An 18,069-nucleotide genomic window follows, 5' to 3' on the forward strand; every position below is an offset into this window, starting at 1 on the left:
CCTCCTTTAGTTTCTGAATACGATCCATCAATGTTAAGGGCATACACTCCTTGATTTGATTTCAACCAAGAGCAAAAAATACTAGGCTTGTGAACAAATGTGGCGTTGGTACCCCAAGCATTCAAGAAGGATCTGTTGTAGTTGGAGTCTTCTATCTTAGTCAAGGTGTCCTCAAACTTAATCTGAACATCTTCAACAATTTTCTGAAGCACTTGATCTGGGCCATTGAATTTGTCTTGGTAGATCCTATTATATCTTTCCCTCCAAACATGGTAAATAAAAGTACAAAAGGCCACCTTCTTAATTCTTTGGATAGGAGCACCCCCTTTATAGCTTATGACAGCCCACTCTACCTCATCGGCCCACTCTCCGACAACTCTACACACTAGGCACTTCTTAAGAATTTCGGTCCATATCCATTTCGCAAATTGGCAGCCACTAAGAATGTGGTTGGTGTTTTCTTCTTGGGTTCCGCAAAGGCAACAAGTCGCATCAACAGTTAAGCCCCAAGATTTGAGTTTCTTCAAGGTTTTTAATCTACCTCTGAGGGCAAGCCAAGCTATAAAACTCTGTCTAGGAATGCTACTACTGTTCCAAACCATGTGCTCCCAAATAGGGAGATTAGAATGGGAAGACAAATGTTTCACCGCTGAACTAACTGAGTATAAGCCCTCTGCATTGCCCTTCCATATTACTCGATACGAGACTCCATCAATGATGGGAATCTGACCAAGGAAGGGAGAGATATCGGACAAAAAGGACTCCCTCCTTATAGGAATGCTCCAACTACCATTCCTAATGATGGCTGAAACCATTGCTTTAGGTCCAACTAACGAATCATGGGCTAGTTCTTCAGGAAAACCAGCATTTAAGATTCCTGATGGGTGCCAGGGGTCATCCCACAAAGAAGTAGATCTTCTGTTGCCAATCAAGTGAAGAGTGTTGTCTGAGGCTAACTTCGTAGCTTTGAGAATTTTCCTCTAGCTCCATCATGCTTCCCTTAGAATTTTAAGAGTCCAAAAGTTCTCTTTTTTAACAAGGTGGTGCTTTACCCAACTGCTCCATAGCGTGACTTTGTTAGAAGCAATCATCCAAGCATATCTAGAGATTGCAACTGAATTCCAAGCAGAGATGCTTCCCAATCCCATGCCTCCTTCTTTGAAAGGTCTACAGATGTCTTCCCAACTAACCAAGCTATTGCTCATGAGATTGTCCGGACCAGACCAAAGAAATCTAGCACACACTATCTCTATCTCCTTAACAACCAAGAATGGAATAACAAAGCAATTGCACCAAAAAACCTTGATGCTTATAAGAGTAGACTTCACAAGTTCCAGCCTGCCCGCATAAGAAAGAAATCTTCCCTTCCAAGAGTTGATTTTCTGAGTCATCTTCTCAACCAGAGGGGAGCAATCCCTAAAGGAGAGTCTTGAGGAAAGAAGGGGAAGGCCCAAATATTTGATAGGCAAGATGCCTTTCCTAACTCCCAAGATTGATGAAAAATCATCAGTCAAGCCTCTATTGTTACCTGCCAAGAAAAAATATTTTTATCAAGATTGACCTCTAAACCAATGAGATCTCTAAAACCTTTCAAGACGTTTTGAATAGCTAGAGCACTTTTGGAATTCCCTTTGGAGAAGATAAGGAGGTCATCAGCAAAACAAAAATGGGTAATGTTATGCTTCTTACACTTGGGGTGAAAATCAAACAGCCCATGATTAACTTGCATTTGGAATAACGGTTTAAGACCTCCATAACCAGCACAAAAAGGTAAGGGGACAAAGGGTCCCCTTGTCTCAACCCTATCTTGCCATCAAAGCAGCCAACAAAGGATCCATTTAGCGAAATGGTGTAGGAGACACTTGAAACACACTTAAGAATCCATTCAATGATTTTATAGTGGAACTTGAAGGCAATGAGACTAGCTTCGATGGCATCCCACTCCACGGTGTCAAAAACTTTCCTAAGGTCCACTTTAACTGCCCCTCTTGGATTGGTATTCTTCCTGTGGTAGTTCCTGACAAGTTCATGAGCGAGTAAGATGTTCGTTATGCTACGCCTTTTGATGAAGGCAGATTGATTCAATCCCATGAGCTTGTGAGTGACCTAACTAATTCTGTTAGTAATAACTTTAGCAATAATTTTGTAAATCACATTACAATAAGAAATAAGCCTAAAATATGAAATAATTGAAGGCATGTCCACCTTAGGTACAAGATAAATGGCTGTGGCATTTGTCTCCTTTAGAAGGTTACCACTTCGGAAGAAATACTTGACTGCCTTGAGTAAATCATACTTGATGATCTCCCAAGACTTCTGATAGAAGCATGCATTGAACCCATCTGGGCCAGGGGCCTTGGAAGGTGTAGACACCCCATTTTTGCACTCACCTGATTAATCAACTCGTCAATCCAATTACATCGGTTCCCAATGATGGATGATTATTCCAATGCTTTATTTTGTTTCCAGATATGTTTTAGAAATCCGAATGAGGTATCTCAAATTAACAAAACTGTAGAAACCACGCTACTCTAGGAAAATATAACCTCAAAAGCTTAGAAATCATCATTTTTCAAACAAAAAGAATCTTCACGATAAAAATCACTAAAAAATGATCAAATTACCAAAATACCCCTAACCTTCAAAAATCCCTAGAGCTTACGTTACGCTTAGGAAAACCCTTTCAAACACATAAAACAACAAATCAAAGCCAAATAAATCATTTCACCAATTTTCACAGAATTTGACAAAATTACGAAAATGCCCCTCATAAAGTTCACGACCATTTCACACAAAAAATTTCATAAATGACACAAACCAATATTTCCATTGAATTCCTGATGAAAAATCGATTCTAAAACATCCTAGAACATAAAAAATCGACTTAAAACGCGAAAAGTCCTCTCCGAGGGTAAAACGGTAATTTCACAATTTTTATAATTAAAAATTTTAAAATTAATAAATAAAATATTAAATAATTAAAGTGAAACATTAATAAAATTAATTTAAAAATTTAAACTAAAAAAATTGATCAATCAAGCTCTCAGGCAAAATTGTTGAGGGTTGCCAAGATGTTTCTTCAAGGACCCCTCCATTTGGGGGTCCAAAGAATTAAAGATATAATAGAGGGGGGTTCTCCAAAAATTAAAGTCAATCAAGAAAGACTAAAGTCAAGGTATTAAAGTCAATCAAGTAAGACTAAAGTCAAAATTAAAGTCAATTAAGCAAGACTAAAGTCAAGATATTAAAGTCAATCAATTAAGACTAAAGTCAAAATCTTAAAATCAATCAAATAAGACCAAAAGTCAAAACTCTAATAGAGTTCTAATTAAATAATAACTCTATTTAATAGAATTTTAACTAAAATATAACTCTACCTAAAACAATTCTAATTAAAATACAACTCTACCTAATAGAATTCTAACTAAAATACAACTCTAACTAAAATAATTCTAATTAAACACTAATTCTATCTAAACAAACCCTTAAAAAAATCTATAAATAAAGGTCCTCACACCTTATTTTCATATCCAATAAAAAATCCTAGAAAAAGTAGGTTAAGAAGCCTCTACAACTTTCCCAATACCCTAATTTTGAAGCCCCAACTCCTTAACTAACACCCATACTTCAATTTTAGCCTGAAAACACCTAGAAGTCCTTCAAAAACACCCCAAAATCGATAACAAAATTTAGAAGAATCCAGATCTAAGGAAGAGATACCTTGCCTCGAAAATTCGAAATCAGATCCGGAGACAGAACGAAGTAAGGAGTACGGTACAAGGAGCAGTTTTATCAAATCTGAGGGAATAAAATCGTTGCGTTGGAAGGTAAAATCTCTTTTATTTTTTCTATCTAGATTTTTGTTAGCAATGTAGTATTATTTGGGATAAGTAGAGACCGGTATTGGCCGGACGGGGTTAGTTCCTAACACCTTCCAACCCCGTAATGTGATCCCCGGATTTAGTTTTTCTTTAGTAGATTAGTTTCTTTATCCGTTTAGAGTCAGTATTCGGTTCTTATATCGTAATAACTAGGTGGCGACTCCCAAACCTCAAAAGTCAAAAGCGGATCCACGCACCCCGAGGATCGAGGGCGCTTTCAGAAGGATCCATGCTGAAGAGAGCTTAATGAATTTCCTCATCTTTGATTTCATCTACAAGGAAGTTTTGATCTTCACTGTTGAGCTGATTGGCATGGCTAATCTCGATCCAATTTCCTATCGTGTTGGACTGCTTGGAAGAGCCCATAGAGTTCTTGAAATGATTGACCACCTCTACTTCCACTTCTTCTCCTTTAAAGAGCAAATAGCCATTACTATCTAAAAGGCTAGTTATCATGTTCCTTGATCTACGAGCTCTGACCGAGTGATGGAAAAAAACATTATTTTTGTCTCCCAGCTTCAACCAATTAATTCTGGATTTCTATCGAAGTTCAGCCTCTTGGATTCGTAAAGCTTGAGCAAACACCTTAGTTAGTCTTCTCTCCTCAGGAGCATGGCCATTATCTCTTGGGTTAGCTTGCGCTGTGCTCTGAACCATGGCAAGTTTGCTTCTTGCTTCAATGAGAATAGAGTTACTAGTTTCCATTTTATTCCTGTTCCAAACTTTTAACAAATTCTTAGTAGCCTTCAGCTTCATTGTAAATCTGGGATGACCTCTAGTTCTAATGTTCTAAGCTTCCTTAACTACTTCAAAGAAGTCTCTTTCTTCAGCCCAATGGTAAAAAAATCTGAAGGCTATTCTTAAAATCTCTAGTTTTAAGACGTTTCTATTAGAGTTTTAACAATATTGAGTTACTATTCTTATTCATTTCCTTTAATTGATAAGATCCGAATTATTAAAATTATGTAAATCGTGGAGGTTCTTAGACAATATTAAAAAGTAATTTTATCACTTTGAAGCCATTTCTTAAAATAAATAAAAAGTATAACTCTGATTGTATTCGAATTCAAAGCCAATACTAAGGTATTTTCCAAGTTTAACATTATTTTTAATGTCTAATAACACAAAGATTCTTTTTAACAAAGAGAATGGGTTGTTATTGCTAACGTAAATACTGGATTTGTTGAAATTTACTACTTAACCCAAGACTAAGCAATATCTTGGAAGAATCTCTTGAATAAAAATTATTTATTTATAATAGTCTTACTAAATAGAAAAGAGTCATCATCGAAAAATAAATGTGTGATCTTCAGACATTTAAATTTTATCTTGATACAAAAAATCACACCAACATCACAAGTTTTTTTGCAAGAGAATAGATAAATCTTCTATACATAAAATAAAAAGCTAAGGAAATAGTGGATCTACTCGACATAAATCTTTAGTTGTCTCTAATAAATATTTTGGTCTACTATTAATCAATAGTGGATCTACTCAACATAAATCATAGTCATGACATGCTTCATAATTATCTTGATCCATTTTTTTAAAAGTTCCCATGCATAAAGCATACCTGATATGAAAAGGCTACTCAAGTCAATCTTATATTTTATGCATATCTAGTTTAAGGGTACTAAAACAAACCCCACAATTTTTCTTTCTCTTCATAAAATGAATCATTTTATGTGTCTTAATGATGGTATCATAAATGATATGATTGGGTACGAATGTTATCTGAGTCTCGCGTATGATCTTATCCAAAATGCATCTCAATATATTGTTTTCTCTACATTTGATCAACGATGGTAGAATCACACAAATTTGGATAAGTTGATGTGATAACATGGACAATTTTTAAAGTGATCAACAAAAAAATAAATTTCGTTACTTTTTCTTGAAATTGTTACCATGAAAATTGTACAATTAGGCAAATTGATCAGTCATTGAAGAAGATAATTTTTTTTTTTTTCCAATTATTGTAAGATTTTGGAAAATAAGAAAAAAAAAAAAATTGATTTGACGCACGATAATTATTGTTATCTTTAAATTGATATTTTTCTTCAACACAACCATAATCAACAACACGCTACCAATAATTTTGATTTCAAGATATAATAAATGAATTATATATTACTAAAATAGTTTTGTTGAAATTATTTATAATCCCCGCTCACTAAAATGTCGACAAACCATATTAGCTAGCGATGTCATTATGGAAAATGCGATGAAAAATCAATTAAATGTATATACAAAATGAGTGAAATCAATATTTTTAAATAGATGTTGAAGTGGTTTAAAGATATTCAAATGAATCACCATTGAACTCTAATGATTCAACTGATGGTTAAAAATTAAATCAATTGAATGTATATACTAAATGAGTGAAATCAATCTTTTTAAATATATGTTGAAGTGGTTTTAATATATTTTTTTCAAATAAATCACCATTGATCTTCAATGATGCAACCAATAATTAAAAACTAAATCATTAAAAGGGAATTTGGTCTAAGTATCCTTTGGGTCAAAGGTCCAAGAAGTAAGGTTTGCACTTTAAACAACTTCTTTTAAGAAGTAAAAGAATGATTTAGGTGTACTCTTTGCCAGTTGGTGAATATTTGAGATAATTTTATATTTTCAGAAATGTCATTCTACTTCGGTTTTCTAGTAAACTAATAAAAATTACTTTAATGTTCTTGTCTTCAAACTCATTCTAGATTATTCATATATATATATATATATATTTGAAAAATGGGATTTCAAATAGAAAAATCAAAATTTTTCATAAGAGGTTAAAGTAAGGAGGTTGAAAACTATGGATTGAGGATGGGATAAAGAGTGCGTTCGAAAAATGCAAGTTCCATATGAGAGTCTAGAAGAACTTGCACGAGTTGCTTGACATTTTGTATTTAAACAGATCAAACTATGTAAGTTGTGAACCATCCAACTCTCAAAATTCAAATTTTAGAGGATTTTCAACTTTCACATTGATAGGTGACAGTTTGCAATTTTCACGTGTTTCCATTTTTATCTCTTCATCAGTTGACTTAGGACATCTTTGATTTTCTCTCTTTTTCTAATTAATGAATCATGTCATCATTTTAGTGCGTGTGTGACAACCATGTAGATTGTTGTCCCTTTGTAGAACTCGTTCTCACATGATCTCTTACCTTCAAAATAAACTTCTATCTTCATTTTTCCACCCAAAAAGATTTTGTCAATTATATACATTTCTCTCAATTTTTTTGATTATTTTTCTACTAAATTCTAATTAAGACATTCAATTCTCTATTTACAGGCTATTGTTTTTCATAGTGATCTTAGCTTCAACATTGCCCTTCTATGTAATATAGACTTTCATATTTTTTTCTACTTGAGAATCAACAATATAGATTTCGTATCATCTCAAATGATTTTGTTTGTAACTTGGTTTGTGTCTAGAGAGTTTACTTTTCAATTAGCTTTTACTATCAACCAAAACACATAAGCTATAACTTTCACAGTAAATTTTCGGGAGTTGAACTTTTAGGAGTTCATCTCTCATGATGAACTTGCAGTTTTCAAATACACCTTAAAATAAATTAAGATAATCATCATAGAGTTTGAAGAGGTTGGAAATCGTTGGCTTTTGAAAAAAATAAAGAGAAAGAAAATAAGATATATTTTTTTATTATTAAAGCTTGAAGATGGGGTATTTAAGTCATTTTGTTGTCTATAAGAGAAGACTAAAGTCAAGGGGATTTGTCATCAATTTTAAAACATTGGTGTATCTCAAATATCCACCAAGGGTATGTCTAAATCACCTATATTTACTCACACCCCTCAATATTTGAGGCAAGCTCCTGCATTTTTGAAGTTATGAAATACCTCCACACCGACTCACCTTAGTCTTCTAGACATTAACATGAAATGACCAAACTACCCTCACCTTCTTCTGCCTGGCATTTTTTCCTAAAAAAATTCATTAGTTTCAATCTCTTCAATATTTAAGATAAAAAAAAATTATTTATCAAATTTTAATTTTTTTTACTAAATTTATATTATATTCCATATTATCTTCAACTATATTTTATTTTGCAAAGTTGTTAATGGTAAAAAAATTATTCCCTTTATTTTCATTGTTTTAAAAGATGAACCAATAGAGAGAAAGGGAATAGTAATCGATTTTTGAGGAGAACAAGTTGCAATCTTGTTTCCAAAATACAAAAGATGATGAAAATTTTGGAGAAAATATAAAGGCCAAGTTAAGGGGTATTTAGATTATTTTGCTACTAGAAGGTTGCATGTGCAACACACATTTATAAAATGGTTTATTTGTAGTTTAATATATTAATTACAAGTTCTTTTTTTAAATATTAGACGGTAAAAAAGATATTTTTGTAATTTTAAGACATAAACGGCGTGTAGTTACAATTTTCTTGATTTTTTATTAGAATAACTCTAATTATATTAAATTTAAATATAAAAGTGGGGGCATTTATGACCATCCAAATTTTGATGTGAATCACTTCAGCTGTGCCTTCTCTCATTATATATAATAAGTAAACATTAGTCTCTTGTGGAAGACCACAGTCAAGGGGTGTGACATCAATCTGGGACCTCAGGGGTTTCTTACATATTCACCCAAAACCAAAGCGGTACGTATGTCATCAATTTAGCTAATATAGGAAGATCAAATGACCATTTTAGTCCCCTAACAGAAGACCACAGTCAAGGGGTGTGTCAAGAATCTGAGAATTCAGGGGTTTCTCACATATTCACTAAAAATCAAAGGGGCAAAGAGTCCCATCAGTGTAACCAAAAAACAACCACCCAAAACAAAAGAGAAACCCTTTCCTTAATAAGACAGTGAGAAAAAAAGGCCTTACTAAGCCTCATCCACCGTCAAAAAGATCTCGAGATGCACAAAATATTTCTCGATCTTTTTATGAATCTCAAGGACTATGTCACCACTCTCGAGGTTTTTTTGACGGTTGATAAAGCTTAGTAAGGGTTTTTTTCCTCACTATGTTCTGAGGCTAGTTGGACTCAATTCAAAAGTACACAGCGTCATTTATATAAAAGAATGAGGGTGTTTTAGTAAATTAAAAAAACTTCCTTTTCCCACCTGTTGACGTTTTATCCGAGTTTCATATTTTTAGTTTTTATTGCACTCAACAACAGTAGTGAGATGAAGTAGAGATTACAGAAGAGAGAAGAAACGATCGAGTAGAGCTACTTATGGTAGGTTTGTTTTGCTTTCGATCTCAAACTAAAACCCTAATTTCTCTCTTTTTCATCCAGTGATTTGATCTCCGTTTTGTTTTTTTCTGCATGTTGTTGTATCTGTTATTCAGATCTTGAACATTACTGATAGTTTTTATCTTATTTTTGTTGAATTTTTTTATTGTTTGTGGAGTTCAGGAATGGTGGTAGATTAGGGTTTTGGAGGAGTACACTTGTCTGGTAAGTTTCAGATCTGTAGGCTTTATTTTCTTCGATTCATCTCTGTTCGTCCCAATAATTTTTTTTTAATTTAAAATTTTATTTTTTTGGTGGCGCATTTGTGTGGCGTTTTGGGCAGATCTTGACGAGTTTCGTTTATTAATTTTTATTTTATTTTAAAGTTTTGGTTCAATTAGGTTGTGCGGTCTATGTTTTCTTCATTGATTCATTGTTCTGGTAAATGCATTTGTATAGGTTTTAGTTTCGGTTTTTTTTTTTTTTTTTTTTCTTTTAAGCTTAGATTTGGATTTAGGTTAAGGTTTTGGTGTCTGGGATTGTGTTGATGAAGTTCTTGTTAAATACAGGGTTTCTGAATTTTGTCTATTTTTTCCGTCATTTTTCAGGTTTAGGGTTCAGTTTACTCTATTTGTGGTACTTCTTTTGTGTTCTTTTTGAAATTGAAAACACAATTGGGAAGAATTTAGGGACACAACTTTGATGGACTGGTAAAGCTGTAATGAATTGCTTTTCATTTGATTGCTGTGTGTGTGTGTGCATGTCAGTGCATCATTGATTAGGAGATCCAATTGGCTTGATTGTTGAAATGGTTTTTAAGTTTTTTTTGCCTTCAATAATTTGGATTGATGATAGGGAACAATGAGGTTTTTTTTTTCCGGGACTATCGATTTTGGGTAGTATAGACCAAGAAGTTTAGATTTTATTTGAACCTTTCGGCATGAGTTTGAGTGCATCTTGTTGGCATACATATTTTGCATAATTTATTCAGCTTGTATTTGTGTGGAGTCATGCAGGACTTGAAAATCAGGATTTGGTGTTTCTTGATCTTGGCCTCCTGCAATGGGAAAATCACCCGGAAAATGGATCAAGACCATACTTTTTGGGAAGAAAGCATCCAAATCTAATTTCTCAAAAGGAAGATATGCTTTGGTAAGCTGTAATTGACCTACTATTGCCTTTAAAATTTCTATTTTTTTTAAGTATAAATTTATTCCTGAAAAAGAGAAGAATGTGCAAAGCTAGTCAAGGTGACCAACCTTACAGAGTGAGCAAAAAAGAAAAACTAGGAAGAGCACAAGGACTCCCACCTAAAAATAAAATCTTCAAAATAATACACCTTTGAACTCAATGAAGAATTTAAAATTAGTATTGTTATTGTTGCTATAAATACTTTTACTTTCTCCTTGTGCATTGATAACCTTGTTTTTGTTGAGCATGATATGGATTGTACCCCATGACATACATCAATACATGTGTACACTTGTGTATCAGTTTGGATACTTCGATCAACAAACCACTTGGCTGGACTACAAACTTACAGTGATAAGGCAATTGCTAATTGATACCAGAAATCATTTAATTAAATTGAGAATATTTAATTGGTATTTTAATTAAACAATGAAAATATTTAATTGGATGGTCTTCACATGTCTTCACGCTTATTAGTTGTTTTGCAGATCTAATAAATAGTTTTTTTAGTTTTTGCATGTTGTGTTTTTTGCTTGGTAGTATTGTCTAGACCAAACTTAAGCATTCAATTCGATGTTATTATCCTCCTTATTATAAAAAAAGTGTATTAGAATGTGAAGTACTAATTAGTATTTCAATTCCGTTTGTGAAGAAAACTACAAATGAGAAAGAAACATGGGTTGCTGCTAAAGAACCGATTGCAGATTTCCCTGTGGACCCTCCCTCGATTATAGAGTCAACACCTGGATCCACCGATAGAAATGGAGGGAACTCAGTTTTGGAAAAAGGGACAGCAACCAATTTACCCCATGATGAGGTCGTTATACTTCCTGGAGATCAAGATGTAGATAAACAAGGAACCACAGGAACCAGTGCACTAGATGATCCAGAGAGAATCAAACTTGAGCAAGCTGCTACAAAAGCTCAAGCTGCTTTTAGGGGTTATTTGGTAACTTTTTCTTGCTAAGTTGTCGTGGATTTCATCATTTATTTTGCTAGTGTCGTTGCTCAGTGCTATATGCATTTTTTTATTTATTACTAAAACAGATTTTGGTGATTGATAATTAAATCATTGTTATATGCAATTATTAACTGATAAATGCTTCTTTGATTGTTTGTAGCTACTATGTAACATTGACATGAGACATTTGTTGATGTCAATGTCATATAGATATATGAGGTGTTTACATAGCACCTTTTAGAAGCCCAAAATGCACACATTTGTTCATATGTATTCTAGTATATTAGTTATGTTTTATCTTGGATTTATTTATTTATTTTTTAAACAAAAAGAAGAAAAAAACTATATGAGAAGCAAACCAAAAGATGTCCATACATTTAAAGAAGCGAGGTGCTGGTGTTGTCTAACACACACATACATAAGTACATATATATAACAATGACAAGGACACATGTTGCTGTCTAATATAGATGCAAGGTGCCTGGTGCTGACCTTTAAGAAGTTTGTAACACAAACACGCCCATACACATAAATAGAGACGGTTGTCTCAGAATGCTACGCAGCACACACTTTCGAGCACCACTGGTTCCATGAATGTTTGGTTCATACTTTACTTGACCTACACAAAATATTAACACGTTAGGTGATTTCTAGTTGTTGGATGTGCATTTTCTCATCATGGGCTTCACATGAAGTCCATGATGAAAAAAATCCCCAAATTTAACAGATTGAAATCGCGAACCATGGCACTTTAACTGGCAGAAAACCATACAAATGCCATGTTAGTGTTACATAGATTAGCAATGCTACATGATTTTTCTGTCAGTATTTTTCAGTTGTTTTTATTTGTATTGTTAATCTCTGCTATATATGTCAACAAGGAGCCTTCTCTTTGTTAAGCATTTTGGACACTTTTTTTTCTTCCAAAAAAGACTCTATACTATCAACTTAAGATATACTTCTATACTTCCATTGTTTTGGTCAGTAATATAATTTTAAGAGGACAATTTTATAATGCTTTTTCAATTGTTGTATTAAAGAGAGAAAATAATCATCCCCTAAGTTGCTAAATTTACAAAACTGTTTAGCCATTTTATTTGAACTAACCATATCTAAATACGAATATGCCTTATGGCACCTAATGTTGGCAACCAAGAAACATGTATCGTGATTGAGCATTGCAAAGATAAGTATTGAGATGGATGAGTGGAGGGACTAACAAAGATGAAATTAGAAATTAACGCATTCATGAAAATGTAGTAGACCCGATAGGTATAAAGGGGAAGTCGATGGAGATGGTTTGGTCATGTACCTGATTAACAATCCCAATTATAAGGAATATACAAGTTGAAGGTTCTAAACCAAAAGGCCATGGTTCAAGGTGGTGAGAGTGGATTTGAACACTTGAATGAACATAAGATATGGATTTGGATAGAATTGAATGTAGGAACATGATTTGTTCAGTCAGTTTAGGATAAGACTTTGATGGTGATGATGATGGTAATCTAAAGATTTCTTGTACGGGTCTTAGAAATCTGATAATTACGACATCAATTATTTATACAAATCTAATATTAGTTATTTTACGTACCTATCATTATTTTCATCCAAAAAACTTTATTATTGATAAGTCATGAAAATTAAGCAATGCAATTACTTAAGCAACACATGCATTCCCCCCCAAATTTTTATGCATTGATTAGGTATATTGAGTTGGGCCAACAAATGAACGAATTGAGTTACAGTAACCACCTGAATTATAATTTGTTCTCTCCAACTTCTCTTGAATTTTTTCAAATCATCCAGACTCAAAAGATAGATCAGACGAGGAGGATGATTTAGTTAGTTCTTTTGGGAATAATAATTCCTGTAGGGCCTGTCAAGTGGTTGGCCCTAACCGCATCACATGTTTGTCATGTGGATATTCCATCAGTATAAGCTTCTTCCAGCATCTTATACTGATGGAAGTATTAATCTATACGCCCTTAAGATGCTAGAGGGTTACCAGCATGTACTTTGAGTTAGTATTAACTATTTTTCAGATGCTATAAGATGATATATGTTAGAGCCTATCTCTTTGTTTATTTGCCAAACTGAACAAGCATAGGTAGTATCCTCAAATTGTCTGTTATTTATTTATTTATTGATTCACTTTCTGCAGTATTTTCTTTGTCTTATTTTTGGTTTTGCTATAGATACCATGTTTAGTTAGTGTTGTAATTGTGCTAATGAAAGCATAGTGTTTGTAAAGGCTCGAAGGGCATTTCGGGCTCTGAGGGGCATTATAAGGCTGCAAGCACTTGTTCGTGGGCACTTGGTGAGGAGACAAGCTATCGCCACTTTACGTTGTATGCAGGGAATTGTAAAGTTTCAGGCATTAGTTCGTGGTCGAAGAGTGCGACTCTCTGAAGCTGATTTTGAAGTGCACAAAAATTGCAGTCTCAGAAAACCTCTGGTAATTTCTTGGATAGCTTTTTATTTGTTTCATTTTGATCCATATCTTGCCTTCCCTTACCCATTATGATCATAGTTTTTTTTTTCCTGAAAATTCTTTCCACGCATATTTTTCGGTGACAAATAGAAGGCAAAACATTGTGTGTATTGGCTTAGGTATGCAAAAGTGGACATGGTTGTCATTTCTAAATGTTGATTTCTTGTAGTTTGTTTTATTAGTGGGATTTGGACTTTTTACGATGTCTTCTTTTTTGTTGGTTTCTTTCGCTATTTTTTTTCTTAATGTGTATCTTAGTGAGTACATAGTGTATGGTAAAATGGTTGAACTAGCTGGTTTGTTTCTGCCTTTCTTCTGTCTAGCTAGTTAATATTGCTTTGTTTCCAGGATGCCAAGGGTTCTGGCACCATTGAACTAAATAGTTCTACTCGGAGGGAGAAGCTGTCGGCAAATGCTTTTGTGAGTAAGGTAAATCCTGCTACATTTATTGCTTCAGATATGGTTTTTGTATCATAGAAGGTTCATTTATCTGAAAGAACCACCAAGGTATATGCAATTAAGAGTATGCATGGTAAGACAAAGCAACCCAAAAAATATGGTTAGTGTTATAGAAGGTTCATTTAGAGAGATTCTATTGCCACACCAACTTTTGCTAATGCCACCCCAATTCCTATGTAAATCACCGAGTTCGTACACATCTTGGGGTGCCGTTGGTAAAAATTGGTGTGGCAATAAAATCTCTAAAATTTGAAACCACCCAGGTATATCAGTATATGCAATAATAATATGCATGGTAAGACAAACCAACCCAAAGAATCAACTCTTGTACTTTATCGAGTTTCTTTAGGATAAGCACATAATAGGGCAGGAGGTTTTAAAGAAATAATTTTCATCCTTTGTTGTTAACAGCCCACAACCGGTGAGCCCTTGCTATGAATTCTCACCTAAATTTGGGATTGGGACCGTTCAATGGGTCCCATCTTGGAGGTCTATTATGTTAAATGGAATTAAGCTATGTTACCTGGGGATGCAAAGACACGGTATATTATAGTTAGAAATGAAGTGCCTTATATGGTTACGGTTTACATTTTGAAGTGTGAAGGTAACAAAGAAACTAAGGGACCAGATGATCCTAACCATCTGGATACTGCATGCTTATGACAATGGTGCACAGTCTATACACTTGTTTCACAATGTGTCGATATACAAGACAGTATGAGAAGTTGGCACACAATTAGAAAAAAAGAATGGTGCCACACATTACAAACCATATTTACCCTCGCGTTACTCTCTTACGGTACTTTCTTTTGATTTTCAAAATACTACCACTTTATGTAATTAGGTATATTACCTACCCATTTAGGCTTTTCAAAGAAAAAACCTTTATCAAGAAAATCTATATAATAAAACAAAATGGTGGATCCCACCCCCTTTATCCCCGACATAAAGAGGGGTTGGGATTTAATATCCCTGCAAATCTCGAGGACCAATTTTTTAACTTTATTGCCTATTCTCTTCTTTTCCAAGAATACCCTTTCAATTTTATTCTCTTCTTCTTCTACCTCCCTTTCCAAGAATACTCTTCCAACATTATTATCTTTTCTCTACTACCCTTTTCCAATAATACCCCTCCAACGTTAGTCTTTCCTCTTCTACGTACTTAACCCCAAAGAGGATGCCCTTGCCACAAGCACGGGCAAACTCAAGTATATTATATAATTAAGAAAATTATGAATAATAAAATAAGCACTCCATTAATTGAGAAAAATGTGCATCACACATGCATCGTAGTATGTTTAATGTGTGACTCAACGTACTTGTCCCACTTGTATGGTGCAGGCAGGGAGGATGTTTCATCCTATTTCTGGTCCTGACTTGAGTATCTACTCTTTGATAGTTTGATATTCCTGAATGGGGGCTGCCGGGATGTTAAATTTCTTTACCACTGTCACTGCCTCTCTGTACATTCTGTTTTCTTTTGCTATGGTTTCTATTAGGCACATGACTAAGCTTGTTTTATTTCTTTTAGCTTCTTAGATCTTCACCTACTCCAATGCCTTTGCGCCTCCAGTACGGCTTAGAGGAACCAGAATCAGCCTGGAACTGGCTCGAACGCTGGTCATACTCTCATTTCTGGGAACCACTCCCACCACCAAAGAAGATCGTTAATTCTAAATCACAGACAAAGCAGGGTAGTTCCCAAAACATAGAAACTGAACAAGTCCGGCCCAAGCGTACTGTCCGGAGGATCCCTACTGCCCATGTTGACAATGGCTCGATACATTCCACCTCAGAAACTGAAAGACCTAAACGCAACCCAAGGAAGATTTCAAGTCTTCCAGTAGAACCAGTGCAGGAACATTCACAAAATGAGCTTGAAAAGGTTAAAAGAAATTTGCGAAAGGTTTCCAATGATCATCGGCTCGAGGTTGAGACCGAGAAGCTAAAGCGGAGTCTGAAAAAGGCATCAATAAGCGTTCCTACTGAAAAGACGAAGAAAGATATCACAGGGGATGTATCTAAAGAGCCCGATATTGAAACTACTCCAACGTCCTCTGAAGATAAACCGCTTCTTGTGTCACATGATGATCAGCCTCCAGTTGAGCTGCCACCCTTGGATTGTATTGGGAAAGATAAAAGTATTCCTCTGACAAATGAGGATTCTTTCTCTAAGGAAGACCACACTAGCTATGAGAACCATAAAACCAATAGGAGGAGAGCTTCTTTTCCAGCAAAGCAGGAGAATCCAGAGAATGTATTACGGAACTCTCCAGCATTGCCAAGCTATATGGCAGCGACTGAATCTGCCAAGGCTAAGTTACGAGGACAAGGCTCTCCAAGGTTTTGCCAAGATGGGGTTGAAAAGAATGATTTCACAAGGAGGCATTCTCTGCCGTCTACCACTAATGGTAAATTGAGTGTATCGTCTCCACGGATAAAAAGACTGGTTCAAGATAGTGGAAAAGGAGGAAATAAGAGTGAGAAATCTTTATTATCTTCTAGAGATGGTAGTGGTAAGAATTCTCAAACCTTCTTCTTTTCGTGGACTTGTTATTTTTCTTGGTTGCCCTGCTTGTTTTTCACTTGCAAGAAAGGTTTAAAAAGTACATTTTGATTTTGTTTTTTGGTGGGAAACTCTTTTTTAGGAGTTTTGTTCATCTAGTAAAACATAGAATATTTTCAGGATGAGCAGCTCATGGATAAGTGATAAACTGTGATTTTGAGTTCTAGATAGTCTTATAGGTTTCAAGGAATTTAGCAAAGAACCTGGTATTTACCAAAGTTAAATATGAGAGCTGCTATTGGCACCCCAACTTTTACCTATTACACCCCAATTAAAAATAAAGAAAATAAGTGAATGGTTGATAATAAGTAAAAGTTGGGGTGCCAATAAAAGCTCTATTGTTTTTTGTTTTTGCTAGATTTCTATTTTTTGGGTTTAGTATTTTATATGAGCCTGATCATAATTGTAAACAACTACTGAAATTGTTTGCACTGAGTGTTATAATGTTTTGTAATGTTGAGATTATAATTTGAGCCAAACCTTTGTAATATTTGAATAGTGTGTTTTAATCTTTAATTAGGGGGTGACAAATAATTTAAAAGAAATTGGGGTGTAATAAATAAAAGTTTGGGTGTCAATAGTAGCTCTCTTAAATATTCATATTGAATTTGTGTTTTCTATCTATTTCCTTGCCTTTTCTCAATTTTCAGGGTAAGAGCTATTATTAGTTGAAAATCAGCTGTAATTTATTGTTTCTGAAATTCATCTAACATCTCTACTTTCTACACATTGTCTATTACTGATTTCTCAGAGAAAGTTGTCCAAGCAGAATGGAGGAGGTGATTTTACGAAAAGAATCGGCTCTCTATGAGATATTTGTCTTAAAGAAGGTAAAGGTGACTTTTTTTGTTGTTGTAAACTTATACCAAAAAAGAGAAAATGGGTGACTACTTGTGTCTGCAGTTTTTTTCGTCTTGCCCTAATGGTGTAAACTTGTGTTGTAAAACCTGAAACTGGGTTTGATAAATAACATCTGCATGTTATGCCTGAGGGGCTTGTCCTTGTTTTTTTCTGTGTATTGGATGTTTTGAGTGGATGTATAGTGCAGTAGGGCTTTAGTGTCTGGTTTGTTTGTTGCAGTTTTTTATGTGTCTCAGTATTTGACTGAAAATTGAACATTTGGTGTCTGATTTAAAGCATCAGCTTTGTCATTTGGTTTCTATCATTTACACTGATTGTCATTTTGAGTCATTAGGTGTTCTATTGGGAAAGATTACAGTACTTGGTTGGCTCCCTTTTAGATCTGGTTTCAGTTGCAATCGTGATCCCAAGTTTCAGGTTTTGTTTCAGAATATTTCGATAG

At 34.4% G+C, this 18,069-nt stretch overlaps 1 protein-coding gene across 2 annotated transcripts; it reads left to right on the forward strand.

Annotated features, from left to right (window-relative positions):
- The first annotated feature begins 8,987 nt into the window (after window positions 1-8,987).
- LOC147405748 (protein IQ-DOMAIN 29-like) lies at window positions 8,988-17,756 on the forward strand. Of its 2 annotated transcripts, none has more exons than XM_086433583.1 (8): window positions 8,988-9,101; window positions 9,282-9,323; window positions 10,115-10,250; window positions 10,942-11,238; window positions 13,502-13,705; window positions 14,090-14,170; window positions 15,732-16,716; window positions 17,518-17,756. In XM_086433583.1, the coding sequence occupies exons 3-8, from the start codon at window positions 10,161-10,163 to the stop codon at window positions 17,547-17,549; spliced, it is 1,689 nt and encodes a 562-aa protein (XP_086289709.1). In that variant the 5' UTR covers window positions 8,988-9,101; window positions 9,282-9,323; window positions 10,115-10,160; the 3' UTR covers window positions 17,550-17,756. The 2 variants fall into 2 exon arrangements, with proteins under 2 accessions (XP_086289709.1, XP_086289710.1); XM_086433584.1 differs by having other exon boundaries at window positions 9,035-9,105.
- Window positions 17,757-18,069: the final 313 nt, after the last annotated feature.

This window comes from Akebia trifoliata, chromosome 3 (assembly GCF_017979445.1).
Source record: "Akebia trifoliata isolate Shusen 1 chromosome 3, ASM1797944v1, whole genome shotgun sequence".
NCBI classification, from domain to species: Eukaryota; Viridiplantae; Streptophyta; class Magnoliopsida; order Ranunculales; family Lardizabalaceae; genus Akebia; species Akebia trifoliata.